Source organism: Eretmochelys imbricata, chromosome 18, assembly GCF_965152235.1.
Source record: "Eretmochelys imbricata isolate rEreImb1 chromosome 18, rEreImb1.hap1, whole genome shotgun sequence".
Taxonomy (NCBI): domain Eukaryota; kingdom Metazoa; phylum Chordata; order Testudines; family Cheloniidae; genus Eretmochelys; species Eretmochelys imbricata.
The window spans coordinates 18,172,618-18,195,041 of record NC_135589.1 but is presented as its reverse complement, the minus strand read 5'-3'; the positions used below and the strand labels follow the sequence as shown (position 1 = coordinate 18,195,041).

General features: G+C 44.9%; 1 protein-coding gene and 1 long non-coding RNA gene across 2 annotated transcripts; one reads left to right on the top strand and one right to left on the bottom strand.

The window, feature by feature from the left end:
• Nucleotides 1-7,378: 7,378 nt before the first annotated feature.
• On the bottom strand, nucleotides 7,379-12,526 carry LOC144276978 (uncharacterized). The gene is made up of 4 exons (XR_013348372.1): nucleotides 12,031-12,526; nucleotides 10,856-11,041; nucleotides 9,421-9,537; nucleotides 7,379-8,610 (listed from the first exon to the last, which is right to left on the bottom strand). It is a non-coding gene; the product is annotated as an uncharacterized LOC144276978 (long non-coding RNA).
• Nucleotides 12,527-12,689: 163 nt separating this feature from the next.
• On the top strand, nucleotides 12,690-21,591 carry FAAP20 (FA core complex associated protein 20). The gene is made up of 4 exons (XM_077837450.1): nucleotides 12,690-12,868; nucleotides 16,193-16,340; nucleotides 17,204-17,850; nucleotides 20,943-21,591. Exons 1-4 carry the CDS (start codon nucleotides 12,765-12,767, stop codon nucleotides 21,013-21,015), a joined length of 972 nt encoding a protein of 323 aa, XP_077693576.1. The 5' UTR covers nucleotides 12,690-12,764; the 3' UTR covers nucleotides 21,016-21,591.
• Nucleotides 21,592-22,424: the final 833 nt, after the last annotated feature.

The following is a 22,424-nucleotide window of genomic DNA, read 5'->3' as shown; positions in this document are numbered from 1 at the left end:
CTCAGGGGGCGGGGAGGGATGAACAAATTCTGGTTTCTCTCCTCCCCCCAGCAGGGACCCCATTCCCCTGTGTGGGGAGTCAACCTTCTCTCTACCACACAGTGCATGAGCCGGTACTGCCAGGAGTCAAGTTCTTCGTGCGCTCCCCTGAGCCCCACCCCACCGTACAGGAACAAACAATTTGACCCAGCCACCCTCAGATGGAGGGGCAGCCAGGCCAAATTTGAATGACATTCAAATGGCATTATGACCCCGTGCATCAGACCCCTGTACAGAGGGGCGTTGGGGTCAAATTTCAATGGTGTTGTGACCACGCAGCTGGAGCAATGCTCCGGGCCACTCCAGCAGCATCCACACTAATTTAGTACCACTGCTTAAAAACGGTCAGGCCATGGCCCCACTCACACCATTGCTACGCTCACACTGCTACGGGATATGTAATTTAGAGACGTTTGTCAGGGCAGGGACCATCTTTTCACTGTGTGTGTTAACGGCACCTAGCACAATGGGGCCCCAATGCTGATTTAGGCGCTGCCGCAAAACAAGCAAGAAAATGCCTCATGTTAGGAGGTCTTAGGCAGGACTCCTCTGGTGCATGGGCCTCGTGCTGACCCTCGGCAGAAGGGGTGAATTTCACACTCAGGGAGGAAAGTCACACTGCCCAGATGTACCTCTTAACCACCAAAAGCATAACAACCACTACAGAAACACACTTTAGCAGGACTATTATATATACTGTATTTAAAGTGAGTCAGGAGACCAGCAACATGCCAGCTGCTAGCATGGCCAAGAGGGTGAAAAAAGCAGGAGGAGGAGGAGAAATATGAAACAAGGTGGTCGTGGTCTCCCAATCTGAATTTGAGGATAGGACAGCCCAGGCTGATTTATGAGTACAGTATTTATCACTATCACACATGAAATACATTACAGTCAGAAATAACTCTCCCAACACGCACAGGCTCCGTTAAGATAAAAGGATGCCTATGGTAAACGAGGTGGATGCTTGTAGTTAGAAGAATCATACCAAAGCCAGAATGTGTCTTTTGGACTACAGAGACCGTTTATTCACACAACTGTTCGGCACCCAGCAATACCCTGGAAGCAATGAGATCCAGGATAGCACGCTCCAGGAGGAGGTTCCTCCCATTCCTTTTAAGTGAATTTAGTGCTGCTGAAAGGTTCTGGATTGAGAGCCCTTGGGAGTGAGACACTAACTGAGAGGAAGGCGGCCCTTGTCGTTAAGCCAGAGACCTGGGTTCAGTTCACAGGCCTGCCACAGGTTCCCTGAATGATCTCTGGTGATTTACTTAATCTCTCTGTGTTACCTGTTTAATAGGCTAATACAGTGGTTCTCAACCTTTCCAGTCTACTGTATCCCTTTCAGGAATCTGATTTGTCTTGCGTACCGCAAGTTTCAACTCACTTAAAAACTACTTGCTTACAAAATCAGACAAAAATACAAAAGTGTCATGGCACACTATCATTGAAAAATTGCTTACTTTCTCATTTTGTCTGTATGAAATTTTAGTTTGTACTGACTTTGTTAGTGCTTTTTATGTAGCCTTTTGTAAAACTAGGCAAATATCTAGATGAGTTGATGTACCTCCTGGAAGACCTCTACATACCCCTGGCTGAGAACCACTGCACTTCCTCTACCTAGTTCCTAGATTATAAAGCCAGAAGGGACCATTGTGATCAGCCAGTCTGACTTCCTGGTCAAAACACAGGCCAGAGAACTTCCCTGAATTAATTCCTAAATATGAACATTATTTAGAATGCAAAATCTTAAGAGCAGGTACTGTCCCTTTTGCAGTCTCTGTGCAATGACTAGCACAATGTGGCTCTGATTTTGGGTGTAGATTCTAATTAATACTGCAGTATAAGTGAATAACAGTCATCCATAGGTCTTGTACGCCATGAGCAAGCCTCTCCACTGCTCCACTAATACCCTTCAAGCCTCACTTGGTTTGAGAGGGTATCTCAGCTTCCACTGTTGATTCCATCCTTGGCTTAAACGTGCCAATTTTTATAATTCTCAATGATGTGGATTCCTGCCCACTAGAATCCAGACTGAGACTCATCAGCTTATTTTATACAAGTCATAAGTGAGCCATCCTCTAAGCCATCCAGTCCTACAGGGCATATTACTAAATAGGCAAATGTATCAATGATTGGTTTTGAACCCTGGCAAGTTATTTTCTGCCTAAGTTTTCCATTTGAGTTGGACAGTCCTCTTTACTTCCTGTCCTAAACTGCTGTATGACATCATGGCACACTGTTCTTGGAGCTACATTCCACCTCACAGGTGGCTGTGATTCAGTGATGCATTGATGACTGTTCCATTGACTGCAATGGAACTATACCACTTTCCATCAGCTGAGGATCTAGCTAGGGGAATTGAAGGGGCAGGCAATGGGTTCAGGGAGAGAATCTCTCAGAGGCCAGTTGGAGCAAATCTGTGAAAGGCTTTAGAAAGAAGAAGGGCAATTTTTAAATAGATAGGGAGTCAGAGGAGATATTTCAGTGGTCGCACTGCTTCATGTGTGACACGGTGGCATACAAGCTGCAATATGAAAAGTTTAGATTCAGGAAAGTCCCAGAGATGGGAGTTGCAAGGTGGGAGGAGATGAAGGTAACATGTTCTATAAGACCTCCAGCCAGGTGCCACTACTTATAGATGCTGGTATTAAGGGTGCTGTTACACCCCCTGATTTGAAGTCATTTCCATTATATACAGGGTTTACAGTTTGGTTCAATGGTTCTCAGCACCCCCCACTATACACATTGTTCCAGCAACACTGCCATTACTGCAGTAGTGAGCTGTATCCTAAGTACAGGAACCGCTTGATCTCAGTTCAGTGGACTTAAGCCAATGTAAATAAGGCAGACTCAGGGCTATATGTGTCTAATACAGTGAAGTATCCATTCATTTTTTCCAGATCACATCTGGTTAATCACATGTAAATATCAGTTCTCCTGAGTCAGTCACAGTTTTGGCTTTCTCTTCCCAAGGGCAAAGCCAATGATGGGAGATGGGGAGGTTGAATGTAGAAGGAAGAGTATTTAGAAAGGGAGGCATATGTTTTGCATATATGTTATTGAGATTTGCATTAGTGCAATATAAACATTACAATATTAGGGTCCACTCAAATCCCACTGAATTCAGTGAAGAGACTCCCATGTACTTCAATAGGCTTTGGATCAAACCCTGATAATGGAGCTTGCTGTAATTTAGCACTCCAGCAGGTACTCCATCCAAAGCACAAAACCCTAACTGAGGCTCTTAACCACACTCAGCAATGCACTAAACAGACATTCTTCTATTTTCAGCTAATTTTATTACATACTGCCCCAGATAACTCATTATTTGTGTTATGGATGGGATAATAGCACATGAATAGGGAGGTGGGTGTTTGTCTGTCCGCATTTTTGTCCATCAGTTTAGAGTTTTTACACCTGTGGAACAAGTCAAGTGGCCTTTAGCAATGACTCAAGCCATTACTTAACATTGTACTAAGGCAGTTGTAAACTGAAGAGCAGCACAAAGCAAAGGAGGAAGAGCCCAAGCTGCTATGGCCCATAATACTCCACAACACAGTATTAAAAAAAACAAAACAATACTGCAACAAACCAAAACTCACAGGCAAGCTCAGAAAGCCTAGGGAGAGTAATAAGTGCATATCCCCCACAGAAGAATCATGGGTTGGTCCACAGAACCCAGGGTTTCACGGCCTGCCAGCCCCTGAACCTAGTCTTTGTTTAGGATCCAGACTCATCTCGCCAGGAGAGTTTGGATCCTAGCCCTCAGCAGCACCCCAAGATTATAGTGGAAGTTGAGAGTTAAATTTTCCCTGCCTCACTCACACATACTCATCCCACACATGTATCAGGATGTGACATAACTAAACATGTACTTGCGGTGAGGGTACTGGACTGGGACTCAGGAGACCTGTGTTCAATTCATAGCTCTGGGTGTCCTTGAGCAGCTGGCACGCAAAATAAGTAGCCAGCCAAAAGGTACCCCCCTCCCCCCGACTGCCCACCCTTCACTGGCCAAAGTCTCCCATTCCCCCAAAGACAGCAGTCACTCAGATCCTCTCCTCAGCCAAAATGTCACTTCACGAGGCAGAGCCCTCAAAGTCAGCCTTTTCCTCACAAAGGCAACTCCATCAGATCGCATGGCCCCCCACCAAGGAAAGACACCCCTGCTGGGCAGCACAGCCCTCGGGACCCCTCCCTACAGGCAGCAGCTCCCTGCAGATTCCTCCCCTTGCTCCATCAGACTCCTGACCAGGCTGCAGAGCCCCACAGCTTCCCCCTGCCCTGAGCTCCAGCCCCCTTTCCTACCAGGCCAACTCCAACTTGCTGCCTCTGTTCTTCATAGTCAAAGGCTGGAGCTGGGTAGTTTGGCTCTCTCCAAAGCAGGCCCCTGCTGCAGGACCAGAGCCAGTGGTGGGTACTGCACTAAGGCTGCCAACACTTTTTTTTAAAAAAAGACTCCAACAAGGCCTGAGAAAGTGGCTTGTGAGCATGCCCAGTCTCAGCCCTGCCCCCCTTGTTCCAGTGGAGGCAGGAGTTCTCATAGAGTCTGGAAATCACTAGCTGATGAGTTTTTCTCCTCCCAGGCACTGCTGGAGGGGTGAAAGTTGTCTGCTTCTCCCTCCCTGGACTTCACTGGCGGAGAAAGGGGTTTTTGTTTGTTTGTTTTTAGAGAAACGGAGAAGGGGATCTGAGGATTTAATTGGTGTGGTTTAGCCCCAATTAGCTTCTAGTGACCAGCTGCCACTACTTGGGCCAGATTTTCACAAGAATTTAGTACTGTTCTGAGTTTTTTTGTAAATATGGTCCTGGATCTCTGTGCGTCTTGGTTGCCCAGCTGTAAAATGCTCCCATTCTCCCACCCTTTGTCTTTCTTGTCTACTTTGATTGAAATTTCTTTGTGGGAGGGATTGTCCCTTACTATGTGTAGCTATTTCCCTGGCACAATGGAGCCACCATCTCAGGCAGGGATGAAATAGAATATTAATGTACTGAGAGAACCAATATATCCAACAACCCCACTGTGGAGATTATCTCTAAGGGGAAACACATAGGTTTGTTGTCAATTTAGATTGGACCTGTCTGATGTAAACTGTGACGCCAGGGTACTCTTCATAGCCACTTCCAGCCATGGGAAGTTGATGTTGACTGAATGCACCAGGCTCTCGCCACTCCATCCGCCACAGGTAAAGTGATCTCTTCTGTGCACGTCCTGACAGCGTGGCGTAGGCAGGGGGTGCTCATAAACTAACAGCATGTGCAGAATCTTTTCACGTAATAGTAACAGTCCCCTTGTGCCATCATCTGCCATGGCATTTCATTCAGACAGAACACGTGTGGGCACATCGCATATGCTGCGCCACTCGATGTATTTTTAAATGTTTCCCAGGCACCTGTTTCAATACAATATGTCTCCTTGACAACCTTGGCGTGCCCGCAAATGCCATGCCAGTCTCCCTGATCCTCTCTTTAGGTTTTTCCATCTTGGCATACAAATGTCAGCAAGTGTGATTGTGTGTAAAGAGCCACACAGCTCTGAACTTTCATTATGCTCTGAAAGCGTGGACTTCCTGAACGGGAGATGATACACGTATCATAGACTAACCATCTATGACCATCTACTCTGAAACTGGCATCCCACCTTCAAAGTGGATGGAATACCATAGTAACACATGGTCATGGGAGTAAGTAGGCAAGCACCCAAGCCTAAGCAACAGCTGGTTTTATGTTGGGGTCATACGGCTTTCTCTGATTCAGATTTTAGCCTTCTATCTCTCAGCATTAGTCAGCAACCCCTATCTACCATATTGGTATGATAAAATTCCCTCCAGATGCTCAATGGACACCACTCCCTCGATGGCACCATTACTGGTGGATGGATGTGTCATATAGCGCGAGCAGAACAAGCACAGAAGGGGAGTGTGGAGCAGAATAGCCAAATATGGCATCCCTGAGGCATCTGGATACCTCAGACACAGACAATCAATCAGAAGAGCGTAGAAGAAAGGGACTAGGCAGTCTTTAGCACCAACAAAGTGCTGGCTGCTCAGTGCTGGATTTCACCTACCAGTTGCATGTCCGGTGTGCCACAATTCGGAGGCAAGCGCTGTTGGTGCTTCAGCAGTGAGGCCTTGTAGGCACTCGTCCCTGTGGGTCCCCTTAACCACTCAGAGACGTGGTTAAGTGAAAGGGTATTTTACTAGGGCAGGCAGGAAAGGGAAAACACAGCTGATACCGTAGATACAGAGGTTTAAACAGTTGTATTTCAAAGTGAGCATCAGTGATCCTTGTTTGAGACCTTAGGGTCAGGCCACTTGAGAGACAGGGTTCTTGAGGCCTACTGCCTGGGGCGCCTTCTCCAGTCCAGTTTCTATTCAAGCAAACAGGAGCTTTTCAGGCCAGGATCACTTGGTGGTGTCTCTCTCACTGGGGCCCTGCTGCTGCTTCCTCATAGTACCACCCAGACCTGCACTCAGCTGTAACCTCCAACATTCATAGAACGTCCCTCACACAGTTCTGTCCACAGTTCCTAGGGGTTCCTCTCTGCAGCTCCTGGCTCACCAGGTGGCTGCTGCTTCCCCTGGTCTTGTTCAGGATCCTTCTCCTTAACTGGCCAGGGAAAAGGGAAGGGCAGCAGGAAGGGGGATGAGGGGAGTTTTAATTTCCTGCTTCATAGCTCCATCACGAAAGAAAAGACTGGGCTGAAAAAATGAGCCTCACGCTGGGCTCAGAAGACCAACTTTGGTTCTGGTCAGTCACCAGCGCAAGCAGGGTCCAAACTAACTGATGTGTCACCGAAGACATACGACTCTACCCCTAACACTAGGGCAGGTCAGCAAAAATGCCTCCACTGATCTTATAATAATTTTTAATCAGGAAATGGCAATGGGCTTGCGTTTCTCAAAAATGAGATTCCAGATCAACTTCTTTCACCTGACTTTGCTAAAGGCAGATTTGACCAGCTTTGATAATTTAATGGCTCTGAATTGTGCTGCACCCTTCCTGGTGCAAAATGACATTCTCTCCCATTCTACTGGAGCAGGGAAACTAGCCCCCTGGACCACTGTGACTCTCCAGCACTAGATCTAGTCCCTCCAGATCATGCTTCAGGCACTTTGGCCAGGGAAGCTTACCCTGATGCTGCCTGTTCTGTAAATGTTCTGGCAACAAAGTCAGAACTTCAGTCTCGAGGGGTGTTTTTGTAGCCCTTGTCAGTACAACACCTAGCACAATGGGACCCTTATCCTTGATTGGAGTTGAATAACTTTTCATACACACTAAAACTCACCATATATTTTTTCTAAACAAACTGCAAATCAGTGTCTTGATAAACCATAGCTCAGTTTCAAAAACTTTAGTTCTCTATCTTATATAACAACCATCACTATAGAATTTACAGTTTCTAAGCTTCTAGCATCAACTATTAACATATGTCCTCACCTAAAAAGGTTTTGCAATAAACCTACATTTCCTGTCACCCTCACAGTATCAACAGTGGGCTATGCAAAAGCATACCATGTACATGTGATTATATCAGCATCAGTGGGAATCCTAGCACAAATGACAGTGTCTTTTCTTCATTGATAATTCTAGAACAGCTGAAACATGACAATTTTTCCAGGCTGTAAAATGCCTAATGCTCCAGGTTCTACACTGGAAGCACAACCCCCCTCCTGTCTGTGAGTCGTTGTGTCTCCAACAGAGACCCCCTCCGTTACTTCAAGCTTTCTAATTCTTCCCAAATGCAGGAGCTCTCATTTAATGCTGCAGCTGTTGGGGAGGAAATCAGAAATAGCAGAAGGCGGATTAGTTGATAATGTACCAGTTCTTCCCCAGCAAATGCTGGCACCTGCGTTTCACATCCTCCTCTCTCCCCCACCCCATGAAAAGATCACTTGGTGTGTTTGGCTGGCGATTTATAGGCTTTAATATTTGTGGAAATTTGTTGGAGCATTAGAATTTGTTATAGTAGACCCTTCCTCTGCCCACACCCCCACTTCATGGGAGCAAAAGTTAAAACAGAGGCCTAATTTATGTCAGGAATCAGGAACTATGGAAATCACGATTAAGCATGTGCAGCATGTGCAGCCTGGGAGTAGATAAATGGCACTCCATTGACAAGCATTCCCGCAGCTATACGGAAAGATACTCTAGCTTCCAAACTCTCAGCCACTGGCTCAAATCCAACTGAAGATGATGGCTAATGATAATTCTTTGCATTTCCAGATCACCTTTCATGTGAAGATCTCCAAACATCACCATTATCACAGTTAAGTATGCCTCACCACCCAGGCAAGTTCCATGAGGATTATTATCCCTCTTGTACAGCTGGAAGAACTAAGGCACAGAAGTAACCTTGTCCAAGGTGGCAGCACCAAGGTTAGAACCTGTCCTGTTGGTCAGTTCTTTGCGCTAACCAGTAGACAACACTTCCTCTTCACAGACCAAAAATCACGACGACAGTTCATCCAGGGGCTGTGTGAAATAATGTGAGATTTCTCTGTGCAGGTCCTGGTGGATAGATGCCTGTATCACAAAAACAATTTGGAGTAGAGCCCTTGAATCTGGCTCCTGCAAGTGGGAGAAGTTAAGTTTAGATTGAACTAATTCCAGAAAAAGGCAGATTCAAACATGTTGAATATGTGTAGGAGATAAATGGGGATGAAGTTCCCAAAAGGGTAGAATCAACTCTGTGAGTACTCATGGACACAGACAGGCCAAGAGTGTAAAGCTTCACTACAGGTATAAGGGGCATGGGGGGTTGAAGTGTTACCCTAGGAACAGTACATTTGATACACATTAAATGCAAGAAAATTGTAGCACCGAGTTTATACAGTTTAATTCCCCAAAAAGTCAGAAAATGCTAGGGCTAGGATTGCAACAGCAATTAATGCTTTTTACTTTGATTTTACAGTTAGCACTGAAACAATTTCTCCTGATTCTTTGGGTTTTCTTTAATGAGTGCTTCATTTTTGAACCCTTGCCGTGCTGTAAGTTTGATCTTCCCCTTCACGTATCCTCAGCTACATTACACCTACTGCAAATGTTATGGTATACAATATGACAAAAATAGTATCATATTAAGATACACATTTAACAAGAAAATTAAGAATAGCTGCTGATTTATTGTTTCTGACAATTCATATCTAGCACTGGGGGCATTTTACAATATTGCAAAAATACCACCTTTTTGAGATGAGGATTGTCGTCCAGGGCAACACAAAGAGAAACGCAGAGACATTAACACAAGCAGACATGGTCACACAGAGACACTACCATACAAGCGCAGACATTAACACAAATATGCCCATGCATGCATGCACATGCACAGACATTTAGCACAGTTGCACATAAAGCTACCAGGGCTGGGCTGCCACTCACTCATATTGAAAAGGAGAGCTTTTGGTTTTCCTAAAGCATGAGATGTTTGTCTGCTGCCACCACGTGGAGAATACTGGTAGTACTAATTCGAATGCTCACTCAGCACAGTTGCCAGGGCTAAAAAATAAATGGATAAAAGAAACACTTTTTACTTTGATTTTACAAACATTTTCCGATTCTTTTTATGCTCCCTTCTTTAATGAGCCATTGCATTGCAGTATGTTTTCCCCCTCCTTGCTCTTCTTCTCCTTTTCCTTGCTGTCCCAGGTCTACTTCACCTCATCTGTCTCTTCTATCCCCATCGCCATCGTCCTCCCTACATCGATTATAAAATGATTTGCCTTTGTCATCAGCCCACCTGGTTCTGGCTCTGCGGAGTCAGAATGGACCTAAGGCCAGAAGGAATCACTGTGATCATCCAGCCTGACCTGTTGTATAACAAGCCACAGAATCCCTCCAAAATAACTCCTAGAGCAGATCTTTTACAAAAACATCAAATCTTGATTTCAAAATAGTCAGTGACAGAGAATCAGTCACAATCCTTGGTAAATTGTTCAGATGGTTACTCTCACTGTTAAAAATGTACACCTTATTTCCAACCTGAATCAGCCTAGCTTCAATTTCCAGCCATTGGATTGTGTTAGACCTTTCTCCATGAGAGTGAAGAGCTCATTATTAAATATTTTGTTTCCCATGTAAGTATTTACAGACCATAATCAAGTCAACCCTGAACCTTCTCTTTGTTAAACTAAATTGAGCTCCTTGACTCTATCACTATAAGACACGTTTTCTAATCCTTTATCATTGACAGGACAGGTGGCTTGCAGGAATGCCATATCAGCTGACTGGGGAGCAGCTTTCAAATGCCAGCAGCACAGACTACAGGTGAATTCTAAGACAACAGGCTTTTTTAGTATTTTATGAGTGTGCTGGTGCCAGGAACCAAACACAAGGGTCCAGGGAAACTGTCAGTCTAGTAGGTGCCCATTAGTATTTCTAGAACAAACTCAGGCTGTTTCTTTCTAGAGGCAAAGTTCATTTTCATTTAGCCTGACCACTAAGCACAAGAAATGCCAGAATTCAGGCTTGGTGAGTCCTAGTATTTTCCCCGTGTATGGCCTATTTAACGGCCCCCCCATTGCTGTAATATCTGAGCACCTCAAAATCTTTAATGTATATTTATCCTCACAACACCACTATGAGGTAGGGAACCACTTCTTATCACCAGTTTACAGATGGGGAATTGAAATACAGAGACCCTAAGTAAAGTGATCGCCCCAAGATCATATAATGAAGCTGTGGAATCAAACCCCAATCTTTCAAGTCTCAGGCTAGTGCCCTCACCAGTCAACCATTCTTCCTCTGTTTTTAATTATAGCTCAGTAGGACTGGGTGGCTGGCAATATGATATGGTGCTATCACCTGTCGGTTATACCTGTCTAGGTGTTTCTGATGTCCACCAATCACCGTGGGATCTGAACGCCATTTTGCTGGTTCAAATCTGGCCCAGGGATGCAGTGACTGAAGGTGGCTGTTCTGTAATTGCTATTTGGTGGCCTATGTGAAAAGTTGTAGAGGGGGGCGGGGAGGGAGAGCTCAGCCCAGTAACTTGGGGACATACCTAAAAAACCAACAACACTGCAGTTAGCACTAATTGACACCTACTTGGCAACCTCAGCACAGACACTAAGGAGTAAATAGAAAAGGAGTACTTATGGCATCTTAGAGACTAACCAATTTAAATAATGTAAATGAGTCACAGAAACAAATATCCCCTCAGCCCTATAGGTCAGTGTGGAAGTAAAGTGTGGAGATGAAATGAGACAGTGGGCATCAATGCTGTTCATAGTGCAGGAAGAAACAGGTTTCCAGTCCCCAGGGCAGTCAGGCACCATTGACAAATATGGCAGGTTTCAGATTAACAGCCGTGTTAGTCTGTATTCGCAGAAAGAAAAGGAGTACTTGTGACAAATAGTAAATTCACCCTATAAACATACCTGATTCCCTTCTGCAGTTCACAGGCACCTAGTGTCAGGTGGGTATGGGGATGGTGGACTTTTATTTTCTAGTACAATTCTTCTTGTGGTGACTGGGAGGCATTTGGTCACCCCCCCCCCCCTCGTCTCTCTGTATGATCCTCTTCTGTTATGGCATTTCTAATAGCATATCTATTTTTGAAAGGGCTGCAGCCTAGCCAGTGTATTTGTACATGTCAATCTGCCAGCTATGCCCCGGCTCTGGGAACCACTTCATTTTACGTCATACACACAGGTTCTTCCCAGAAAAGACAAATGGCCTCGCTTCACTGCTGTTCTTTCTTAAAAGAGGAGCTAGGCCAGAGATGCACTCATGATACCTTTGTTATTTGAATGAGCAACTGAGTTGCTGGCTGCCAAGGTAAACAGATCCCCGGCATGGGCACAAAATCAATAAACTAAGGATGAATGCAGCTGAGGTTCTAGTCCTCTTGGCCATTTGCAGAAAACTCTGGTTACATGTTCCATCCTCCTGTAGTCTGGATGCCCCAGTGTCATGAAGCAATGTGTTAGCTAACTCAGTGTCGGAGTCTGACCAAATAGAGCCTAACAAAACCCCCAAGGGGCCACCTACCTGGCAAATATTGCCTTTTCACAAATCAGTTGCACAGCAGTGCACCCAGGATTACATTCAGGCATGTTAAAAAGTATCAGACACATGCTGTTTAAGCAATGAAATGATGAAACTTCTGTAGTCCACTGCAGAGGAGCCAATTCGCAGAAGCAGAGCAGGCTCCCTTGGCCTGGCTGACCCTGGGGAGAGAACCGACAAACTGCACCTCATCCATAGCCTGATACTTGCCCAACTGGGCCTCTTCCCTGTGCCCCTTACCAGAGGGGTTGGGGGAAATCTGTGAGACAATAAGATGGGCAACAAGGAGGGGTACTGGTGGGCTCAGAACAGCCACGTTACCTAAACTGTGTACTTGGCCTAAGCTCCCCATCCCAACCTCAGTGAGGGGCCTCTCTGGGCACCCACCACGGTCCCCTCCTAGCCACACCGAGTCTGGGCTACTGCAACCTCTCCCCCGTCACGGAGCCCCAGCCCCACTGCACCCAGAGGAGCACAGAGCCTGCCCCCATTACAAAGCCAACGCCAGGCGGAACTGAGCTCTTCCCCCTTCACAACGCCCCCGCCCCACAGCAGACCCGAGCTCTGCCCCGCCCCCGCACACCGGGCACATCCGAGCTCTCCCCGCCCGCCCCCGGGCCCCGTAGCGCTGCGGCCGCCCCGCCCCGCGCAGGCGGAGCCGGGCGGGCCCCACAGGGGAGGCCGGGGCGGCGCGGCGCAGGCCCCTCGGCCCGGCCATGTCCGAGGAGGGAGGCGGCAAACTGCGCCTCAAGCCCAGGAAGGCGCCACCGGGCCGCAGCCGGGAGCCCAGCCCGGGTCGGGAGCCCCCCGCGCGGCGCCAGTGAGTCCCGGCCGAGCAGGGACGGAGCCAAGGCCCCGGGCTGGAGGGGGCGGGCTCTGGTACTGCTCCCGGGGGGAAGGACGGTCTCGGTCCGCCCCACACCGGGCCGGCGGTGCGCTGGCAGCGGGCCCGGGCCCGGGCCCAGCCCCTGCCCTGCTGGGTGGGCAGCGGGGGCCTGGGGCGGCCGGGGCCGGGGCCGCACGCGGGGAACCCCTTCCCCCTCCCGCCGGATTCGGGCCCGGGGCTTCTCCGTTCGCGGCTCAGCTCGGGACTGGGGCCCCCGAGCACAGGGCCCGGCTGCTGGGCCGGGAGCGGCGCAGGGCGCGCTGCGGAGCGAGACCGTCTCCGGGCCGCTGCCCCAGAAGCGGCGGGCGCGTTTTCGACTCGCCGCCGGTGCCGGGGAGCGGCTGAACCCCGCGAGCCCTTTCCAGCCTCCCCGTCGGGGCGTCGCCAGCCCCTGTTCTGGCGGTTCCTCTCTCGCGGCCGGTTAGAGGGGTTGGGTGAAACGGCCCTCCCGCCCTCACAGACCCGGCTTCTTCCCCAGGCGAGGGCTTGTGAAAGCTGCGTCTCGGCCCCCTCTGGCTGTTGCCCGGTCTCTGCCGCGCGGGACGGGTGCCCTGGAAGGTGCTTCAGAAAGGAGGAGGAAGTCGGGGCCTAATATGATGATGTTTTTGGAGGCTGGCTTCATACACCATGTTTTTTCGTGGTGCTTCTTTATTTCCTGTGCAATCAACCTTTTTAAACAGCTTCCTAGCAAAAATATTTAAATACTGTCCTCTGAAAGGATACCAGTAGTTTCAAATACCATTTCTAAATAGAGAGCAGTAGCTTCAAATGAGGTAGTATTTTGTTATTTGACCAACTTGTGTTAGTGAAAGAGACAAGCTTGCCAGCTACACAGCCCTTCCTCAGTTTCATCTATCAGTGTGGAGAGGGCCTCCCACAATGTTATGGAAACTGATGCAACTGTTGGTATTTTCCATGCAATCATGTGTCACTTCCCCAACTCACACTTTTTACCAGTTGTATTGTTTGTGGTGACATCCCATATTGATTGATTGATGATCTGTTATTTAGAACTGAATTTCTTCTGCCTATAGGTCATTAAGTCCTACCTCAGAGAACTTGTGTGAACTTGCAACTTACAAGTTCACCCATGGTAGAGGTTTTGGTGGATACTGAAATGATTCAAGTTCGGTTCCTGAAAAGTGTTTTAGTTACATGCAGTTTTTCTAGCTTGTAGCGAGGGCTGGGCCAGCAAATATTATAGGAGATGAGATTCCTACTCCTGGTTGTTAATAGTGAGAGGGGCAGACCTTTAAACACATTTTCATGCAGTCCAATATACAAGCCCTTTGTTAAGAAAACCAAATATTTTTCCAGACACAGCAGAAAATGCTCACCTATTGAGCATTACATTTACAGTAAATGCTAAAGAATTAAAGATATTCTCATCATATGTGGCCTTTATCAGATTGTCATGAGGATAGCTTGTATGTAGGGTTGTAGGTGTGTTGGTCCCAGGATATTAGAGACACAAAGTAAATGAGGTACTATTTTTTTTTTTTTGGACCAACTTTTGTTGGAGAGAGAAGCTTTCAAGCTTACATGGAGCTTTTCTTCAGGTCTGGGAAACTAACTCAGTATTTCTTGGTTAACATAAGTAGTTAACACACATTTCAAGGGATCATTCAAATTGAAGTGACCCGTTAACAGCCTCCAAGCATGGGGAGGAAAGTAGCTGTGTGTGTGTGAGAGTGGGTTACAGATTGTTGTAATAAACCATAAATCCAGTCTCTCTTCAGTTTCCAAAAAACAGACCTGTCAAATGCAAGAGTTCAGAGTGACTGTGATGGTAATGCTTCATTGCTGGGGGTTTTAGAAAGAGCTTGCTCTAGTGATATGGAGGTCATCCTGGTAACTGAGTATGTAAGCATGCAATACAGTAAAATCCCTTTTTCCTCCATCCCCATGCAGTTGGCACTCTCCCAGTTATAGGAGGCAAAATCTGCATTTGCTGACTTGCCTCCTATGACAAGACATGCCTCCTATGTAACATGTGTGTTTTAAGATGGTTTGCCAGATGCTTTAAGGAAGACATTTGTAAATTAGAAGTTGAAAAAGTGGTAGTGTAAAGGATGGAGTTTTTGTTTGTTTTCTTTAAGAACCAAACCAGTTGTCTTCTTGCTTCAGTGGTAGCCAGGTTAGTCTGTATCAGCAAAAAGAATGAGGAGTACTTGTGGCACTTTAGAGATTAACATTTATTTGGGCGTAAGCTTTGGGGGACTAGAACCCACTTCATCAGATGTATGAAGTAAAAGATACAGGAGCAGGTATATATACATGAAAGGATGTGGGTTGTTTCACCAAGACTGACCTAACACTTGGTAAAGCAACCCACATCCTTTCATGTATTTATACCTGCTCCTGTATCTTTTACTTCATACATCTGATGAAGTGGGTTCTAGCCCCCAAAAGCTTATGCCCAAATAAATTGGTTGGTCTCTAAGGTGCCACAAGGACTCATTTTTTTTAGTTGTCTTCTTGGTTTCCTATCTCCCACCACCATAAAAATGAGATTTAGTAAAGCCATTTGAGACATTTTAGGAAGTATGAACTGTGTGTAATCTTGAACACCTCTCTTGGGAGTCTATTTGCTGTAAAAAATCCAACTCAGCTGGAGGGAAGGGGGGTTTGGTACAGTATGCTTGCAGGGCCATCCTTACCCATGTGCAAAGTACACAGCTGTATGGGGCACCAAATTTCCTGGTGCCTTGTGCAGCTGTGTGCTGCTCCAGCCCTTCCTCTGCCCCACCCTGCCTCTTCCAACCCCTGCTCTTCCCTAACCCCACCCCCCTGAGCTCTGCAGCAGGGCCAGGGCTGCACTCACGGGCAGGGGGAAGTACAGCAACCCAGCCCCAGCCGTGCCACCAGTGAGTGCTGGGGGATGGTTTCCCCCTACCCCCAAGCCAGCCCCACTCCCCCCTGCAGAGGCCTACGTAGAGCCCCAGAATAGCTAGGGACAGCCCTGTTTGCTTGGTTTAATTTTGGGGTCTCATCTCATTATTGTTGAGAGGTAGTCTCAAAACTATACTGTAACATAGGGTTACAATGGAAAAGATTAACAACTATTGCTCAGGGGCATTGTCCAATACTTGGTTACAGCAGATAATTTATGCACCAGAGGTTGGAGGTCTAGACTTGTTAGGAAGCATGTATGTTACTAGGGGTAATTTGCCTAAGTGGTTTAATAGTATTGTAGAGTGCATTTTTTTCTACACTTATTTTTTGCACGTATTTATTTTATTTTATTTTTTTTTACAGAACATTGGCCAACAGAGACTCCTGGTTTGAACAACAAGGATTAAGTGAGTCTGAAAATATGTGGATGCTGATACTGAAGACTGTCAATCCAGATCTAAAACACACAAGCTGGGAAACAGTGCCCAGTTTACCAGAATTTTTTGGACAGGTAATGTGTTTGAATTTCAGTAGGTGAAACTATTACTTTTTTTTTTTACCCATTGTTTACATTCCTAGTAGGAACATCTTCAGCTGGTTAATCCTTTAACTGGAAACTAGGGCACTGCAGCCCCCAACCTGCACCCAGGGTCCTGGCTGCCCCTCTACCTGCCCCATGCCCAGGGCGCTGTGGGACCCCTGGGTGCGTGTGGGGCTGGCAGCAGAGTTTAATTGTTAACTGGAACTATAAACATCAAGCTTATTGGTTAACCAGTTAAACTTTTACGTCCCTAGTTTCTACATTGTCTGTTAGAAGTTCTCGCTCAGGACAAATAGAGCATTGTTCTTCACATAAACTTTGGCAGAATCTGAATTAGATGTCAACTGTTACCACAGACAATCTAAAAGTTGAGGCATGATAAATTCCACTTTAAAACCCACCATGTATCTATATCTTTTGCCTAATTAGACCTTCCACAGAAAGCCCTTTGTTTAAAATTCTGGATTACTAACCAGTTCCAAAGAAAAGCTTACTCATGTTCAGTCATCTTAACATTTAAGTGAGCTGTAGCTCACGAAAACTTATGCTCAAATAAACTAGTTGGTCTCTAAGGTGCCACAAGTACTCCTTTTCTTTTTGCAAATACAGACTAACACGGCTGCTATTCTGAAACCTAATAGTAAGTAGGGATTCCCTTCCCATTTATAAATGGAAGTAGACACTTCTCAGAGATTAGCCATGGAAGAGACCTGACCATTCCCCTAGTGCAGTATTGGCTTCTATAATATACTTGTAAGTGCTGTGTCTAGACTTTTTACAGATGGAAGAAATTGCAATTGTTTTGAAGGAGAGAAATTTTTGCTGTTTTATAGAATTCTGAAAATAAGAACCCACCAAAACCAGAAGTCTTTAAGGTTGGAATGAAAGATTTTCCATGGATACCTCTCCCATCTTTCTACAAAGAAAAAGCTCTTAATAGAAGGGATCCAAGCTGCTGTCACATATCAAAAAGTCACACTGAGCATCTAATGGAAAGGGAGGACCAGGCAGACCAAAACCAGCTAAATATTGCTCCTGTAGTTGAGAAAATATCCCTTGCAGTTAATGACGATCCAAATGAGAACCTAAGAATGAAACACAGCAGAAAAAGTTCAAAACTGAAAGAAAAAGAAAGGACTGAAAGGTATGAATGTAATCTACGTACAGATTCAACACTGCATTTTGTACCAGCATCTACCCAAAGTCTTGCAAAAGATTTTTGCCTTCAACAGCTCTGTAAAGGGACTGTGCTGAGTGAAGAGAAAAACAGAAAAGAAAATGAAAGCAGAGGACAACAGTCACTTTCACAAATGCACCAACATAATGTTTTATTAGGTGAGACCAGATCTACATCTGCAGAAATAAAGTCTCCTGTTGACATCTGCAAAATGGAAGGTCTTGAGGAAAAGGCTGAGGATCAGAGAGCAGAAACTTTAACTCTTGACAGTTGTCCGATGTGTCTAATCCAGTTTACTGGAACGTAAGTTTCATTTTACTACTCTGGAATACGTTTGTTTTTTACAGTATACAAACACAAAACATGTCACTTTGGCTGGGACTTCCCTATAAACAAAGCTGTGCAAATTGGGACAAAGGTTCTACAAAGGTGTTAAAGTGCTTGGACAATCTATTTTAAATCCAAAACAAAGGTGGAATAAGGTTCACATGTTTTCTATATTATACTGCTCTAAAAAGAAAGCTAAATTTGAGCCCTGCTTTGACTTTGTATATTCCAAATTGGCACATTGTTTTTTGGTGAAGTAGATGTATTTTTAGATTAGTATATTTCAATCATCCAAAATTGGTACCCTTGCTAGCTAAAGCCTAGTCTCCATACCCATTCAGATTTCTCTGATACCTATCAGTGTTCCCTCTGAGGTAGGTACACACTTGTGGCAGTGAGAGAAACTTGCACTAGTGCTTTCCATCATGTCCCTCTTCTGCTGATTGACTCAGGAGTTGAGTGCCCAGCACCTCTAAGGCCAAGTCTACACTTAAAACTTCGGTCAATATAACTACAGCACTCTCGGGGTGTGAAAAATCTGTGCGAACCTAGTCTCTGTTGTAGATGCAGTTAGGTTAATGGAAGAATGCTTCCATTTACCTTTCCACTGTTGCTCAGGGAAGTGGTGTTGCTATGGTGATAGAAAAACATTTTCCACTCTTACAGGCTGCATCTACACAAGGGGTTCTGCCAGCCTTCCTACACCACTCTATGGTGCAGAATAGCTCCAGGTGACAACCTTGTTTTAACAGATCTTTCACAGCTAATACACACTCACTCAGTTTGAGTAAAGGATCATGCAGTGATAAGTCTATACTGGGAAATTTACCAATATAATTATACCACTGACTCCTTAGATGGACACTCATGTAAAATAAGAGGCCTTTTTTCAGTTTCCATGGTTGTGCATAAGAACGTTAACGCATAGGGGAAGTTATACTGGTATAAACATATTGGTATAGTAATGCTAATAAATATCCCTGAGTGGACAAAACCACAGAAGAATCATTACGCTTTCAGGATGAGAAACCTGCCAGTTATCTGAATGCTGGCTGTTGGTAGAAGTGGAAGAAATTTTTCTTCTCAGATCAATTGAAGCTGCTGTTTTGGCAAGTGGGTTGGGGCTTAAATTTGTGGAAATCCTTCTTTTGGCATATTTTTATAGAAAATGCAAAATGTCAAAGTTACTGGTATGTTTAGAAATAATTTTGCTGATCTCAGTTAAAAAATATAATTGTGGCTCCTGGACATTTACTTTTTGCCTTTTGCTCTTAAGGCTCAATATGCTGGCCGCTATTTAGCGGCACAGAGTAACGCTAACACATGGAGTTGGGATAGGGAATTACAGTAATCTCATCCTGATGCATTCTGAGTTCCACTCAGCTCTCCATGGTGGTTAAATGATTGAGTATGGAAATCCCTGTATATCAAAGATAAGAAAAATCTCTCTTAATACTTGATCCTGCACTCTTATTGCAGCCCGTGAGGAGGTTTTACCCTGAATAAAAACTCCCAGGGGTAACCTTTGTGACCCAAACAAAATAGTGTAGGACATAATTAGCAGTCAGTTTGGCCTGAGCACTGAGCTACAGCATAGTATATGTTACGTACTTTGAGACTGTGCCTGTCTGTTACAGATTGTGGGCCTCATGTTTTAATTTTATTTTTCTGGTAGGCTGACTAGTTTTTAATCTGTAAAAGAGGAGTCTCCACTTCTAAAGTCACTGATCTAAATTGAGTGAGTTATTAATGACAAATTGTCAGCTATTTGGTGGGTCATATTTGTGAGCAGGTGGGGTTCAAATCACAAAAAACAGGCCCAAAGACTGAATATGCATGGATGACAAACTACCCTTTCATGTTTAGAAGTGGCCTTTCCAGGTCAGAGCTCGGGGGTTGGGGGGGGGGCGGGGGAGAGAGACAGAAGAGGGGAAGCTGCCACTGCCTTTGCTGTTCCCATGTTTGGTGGTTAAACATGATTTCAGTCTCCCTTATTGTTGAGGTGGCTTTTCACAGGAACTAAATTCATAATAAAAATATTTTCCTAAACCAGACACCTGCTATAAGAAATGAACTAAATGGCGTATTCATACCATACCACTTACCAGCATTCATGCGGTCTCCTTGCCAGCTGCTGAAAAGTAACTTTAGTAATATGCTTGTAGGTGTTCTGCAAAGCATCTTATGGCCTTAGGCCATACAGCATAATAATCCTGCAGCTTCGTTCTCCCTCCTGGAGACTGTACAAGGGGACAAACGAAAGGATTGCTTCAATGCAACTAATAAAAATGTCTCAGTTTTGCCAGTGATGTGACAGAGAAGACTACTCTTCTGTGGCATCACACCTACCTTTCCACTAGTGATTTGGGTTGTATTGCTTTGGAGAAGATTTTTTTTTAACCAAGGGCGATGAAGGGTGCTGTACAGAGAATTCATTTTACCTTTTTCTCTCCAAGTGGAAGAATGAGCATACCCAAAAGCCTTTTTGAAAGGCTTCAGAATATTCCCCACACTACTCATTGTTATTGATCTAGGTCAGGGGTTCTCAAACTTCATGGCACAGTGAACTCTTCTGACAACAAAAATTACCACAACCCCAGGAGGGGGGACCGAAGCCTGGGCCTGCCCAAGCCCTGCCACTCCAGGCAGGGGGGCCAAAGCCTGAGCCCCACCGCCCTGGGCAGGGGAGACCAAATCTGAAGCTTAAGGGCTTCAGCCCCAGGCAAGGAGTCTGTAACCTGAGCCCTGCCACCCAGGGCTGAAGCCCGTGGGCTTCGAAGCCCTGGGCAGTGGGGCTTGGTTATCTGCTTTGGCCTCAGGCCCCAGCAAGTCTAAGCCAGCCCTGGTGACCTCATTAAAACAGGGTCGTGAGCCACAGTTTGAGAACTGCTCATATAGTTAACTGGAAATTCTGCAAGTCTCCATGCAGTTCCCATATTAAATGGGCTTCTAAATTTAAGTTACTATTTTGGAAACAGGTTCAGAGTGTGGGGGAGTGCAAGTAAATGAAGGAAACAGATTTGATTAGTAGTTCTGATAAAATGAAAGAATTCTCTCTTAATTTGCAGATTGTCACAGTTGGATATTGATAGCCATCTTGCTAAATGTTTATCTGAAAGTGCAGATGATGTGATCTGGTAAAACAACAAGAATGAAGATCCAAGAAGTCAGATGCTAAAACATGAATCTCTCTACAAGAAAAAAGGAAAGTATATCAAGCAAACATGTCCTGATATGTGTATTAAACTTGTGTAATTAAAGAACAAAGGAAGTTCAGAAATATCAGCCTACTCAGTTCCTCTGAACCTCTCTGTGTTTACACTGTATCCCCGATTCTGCAAAGAGAACTGTGCTGGCATACTTCGGATGCTGTGGAGCCCCACCGAATGCATATCAAGAAAGTACTATTGTGACTCCTTGAAGTACAGTATCTGTTCTCTTTTACCATGTATTTAAATTGTTATGCTTTTGAAAGGTATAGCAAGAAGAGGTTGATGCAAGAAATTTTCTTGTAGACTTAATTTGCCTAATCCAAATGTCATTGAATCCAGTGACTTCAATAGGCTTTGTATCAGGTTCTAAATGGTTAACTCTTTGGAAAATAAATTGCCTGATACTTTAAAAAAGTGCTATAGTACCAAATGTCTCTTTGGGCTTTTAAATTTCAGTTCATGCTTTATTTGAAAACAGTTTAAATAAAAATCTAGTTGGAATTTTGCACTGTTCTGTATTGTCTGTGTGTGTATGATGCTATATCCCAGACTAGGGAAGGAAAACTCTACCCTTCATACAAATGACATTCCTGGATTCATATCACTGCTCCCTGATTCTCCCCCATAAGTCAAGGTCTGCTTCATTATAACCTTTCATTTAAAATAACTAAGATAGCAAGCCTCAAATTATGCTCGATAAATGCATAGCTAGATGTTCTCATAGCAGCCAAATGCAGAACGGTTTAATGTAATTATGCTAGTAGAACAAGGCTCAAATATCCAGGTTGCTGCCCCCAGACATGTGAAAATGTAAAGCAGCACAGCTTCTTTGTTCAGCAAATCACACTGATATTTTTTATGCTCTTTCATTTTCAAGATCAGATTTTGTGCTTTAAAATTATACACGACATCAATTTCCAGCTGGTTACCAAGACAGTTGCAGTTAAATATGTTGTAAATTTTTAAATTTCATTACTGATTGCAGATCATTACATTCAGTAATCGCTTATAAACAATTTGTGGGGAAGGAGGGAAGATACTGATATACAATAGGTGCTTCATTTCCTCAAGGGACAGACGCCTGTTTTCACCAAACAGGGTAATTCATTCATGCATTACATGATATTTGGATTCACAATCCCTGAGTTTGAACTCATTTCTACACATATGAAAATTATGAATAAAAACAAAAATGACTGGTCTGCATTTTCTTTCCATTATTTTGGCCTTGGCTACACATGTTGTGCTGTGAAAGAATGCACCTTAAATTAACACTGACGTAAAAGTTCAATATTTGAACAAAAATTTTTTGCCACAGAGAAACTGTTGGACCAGACT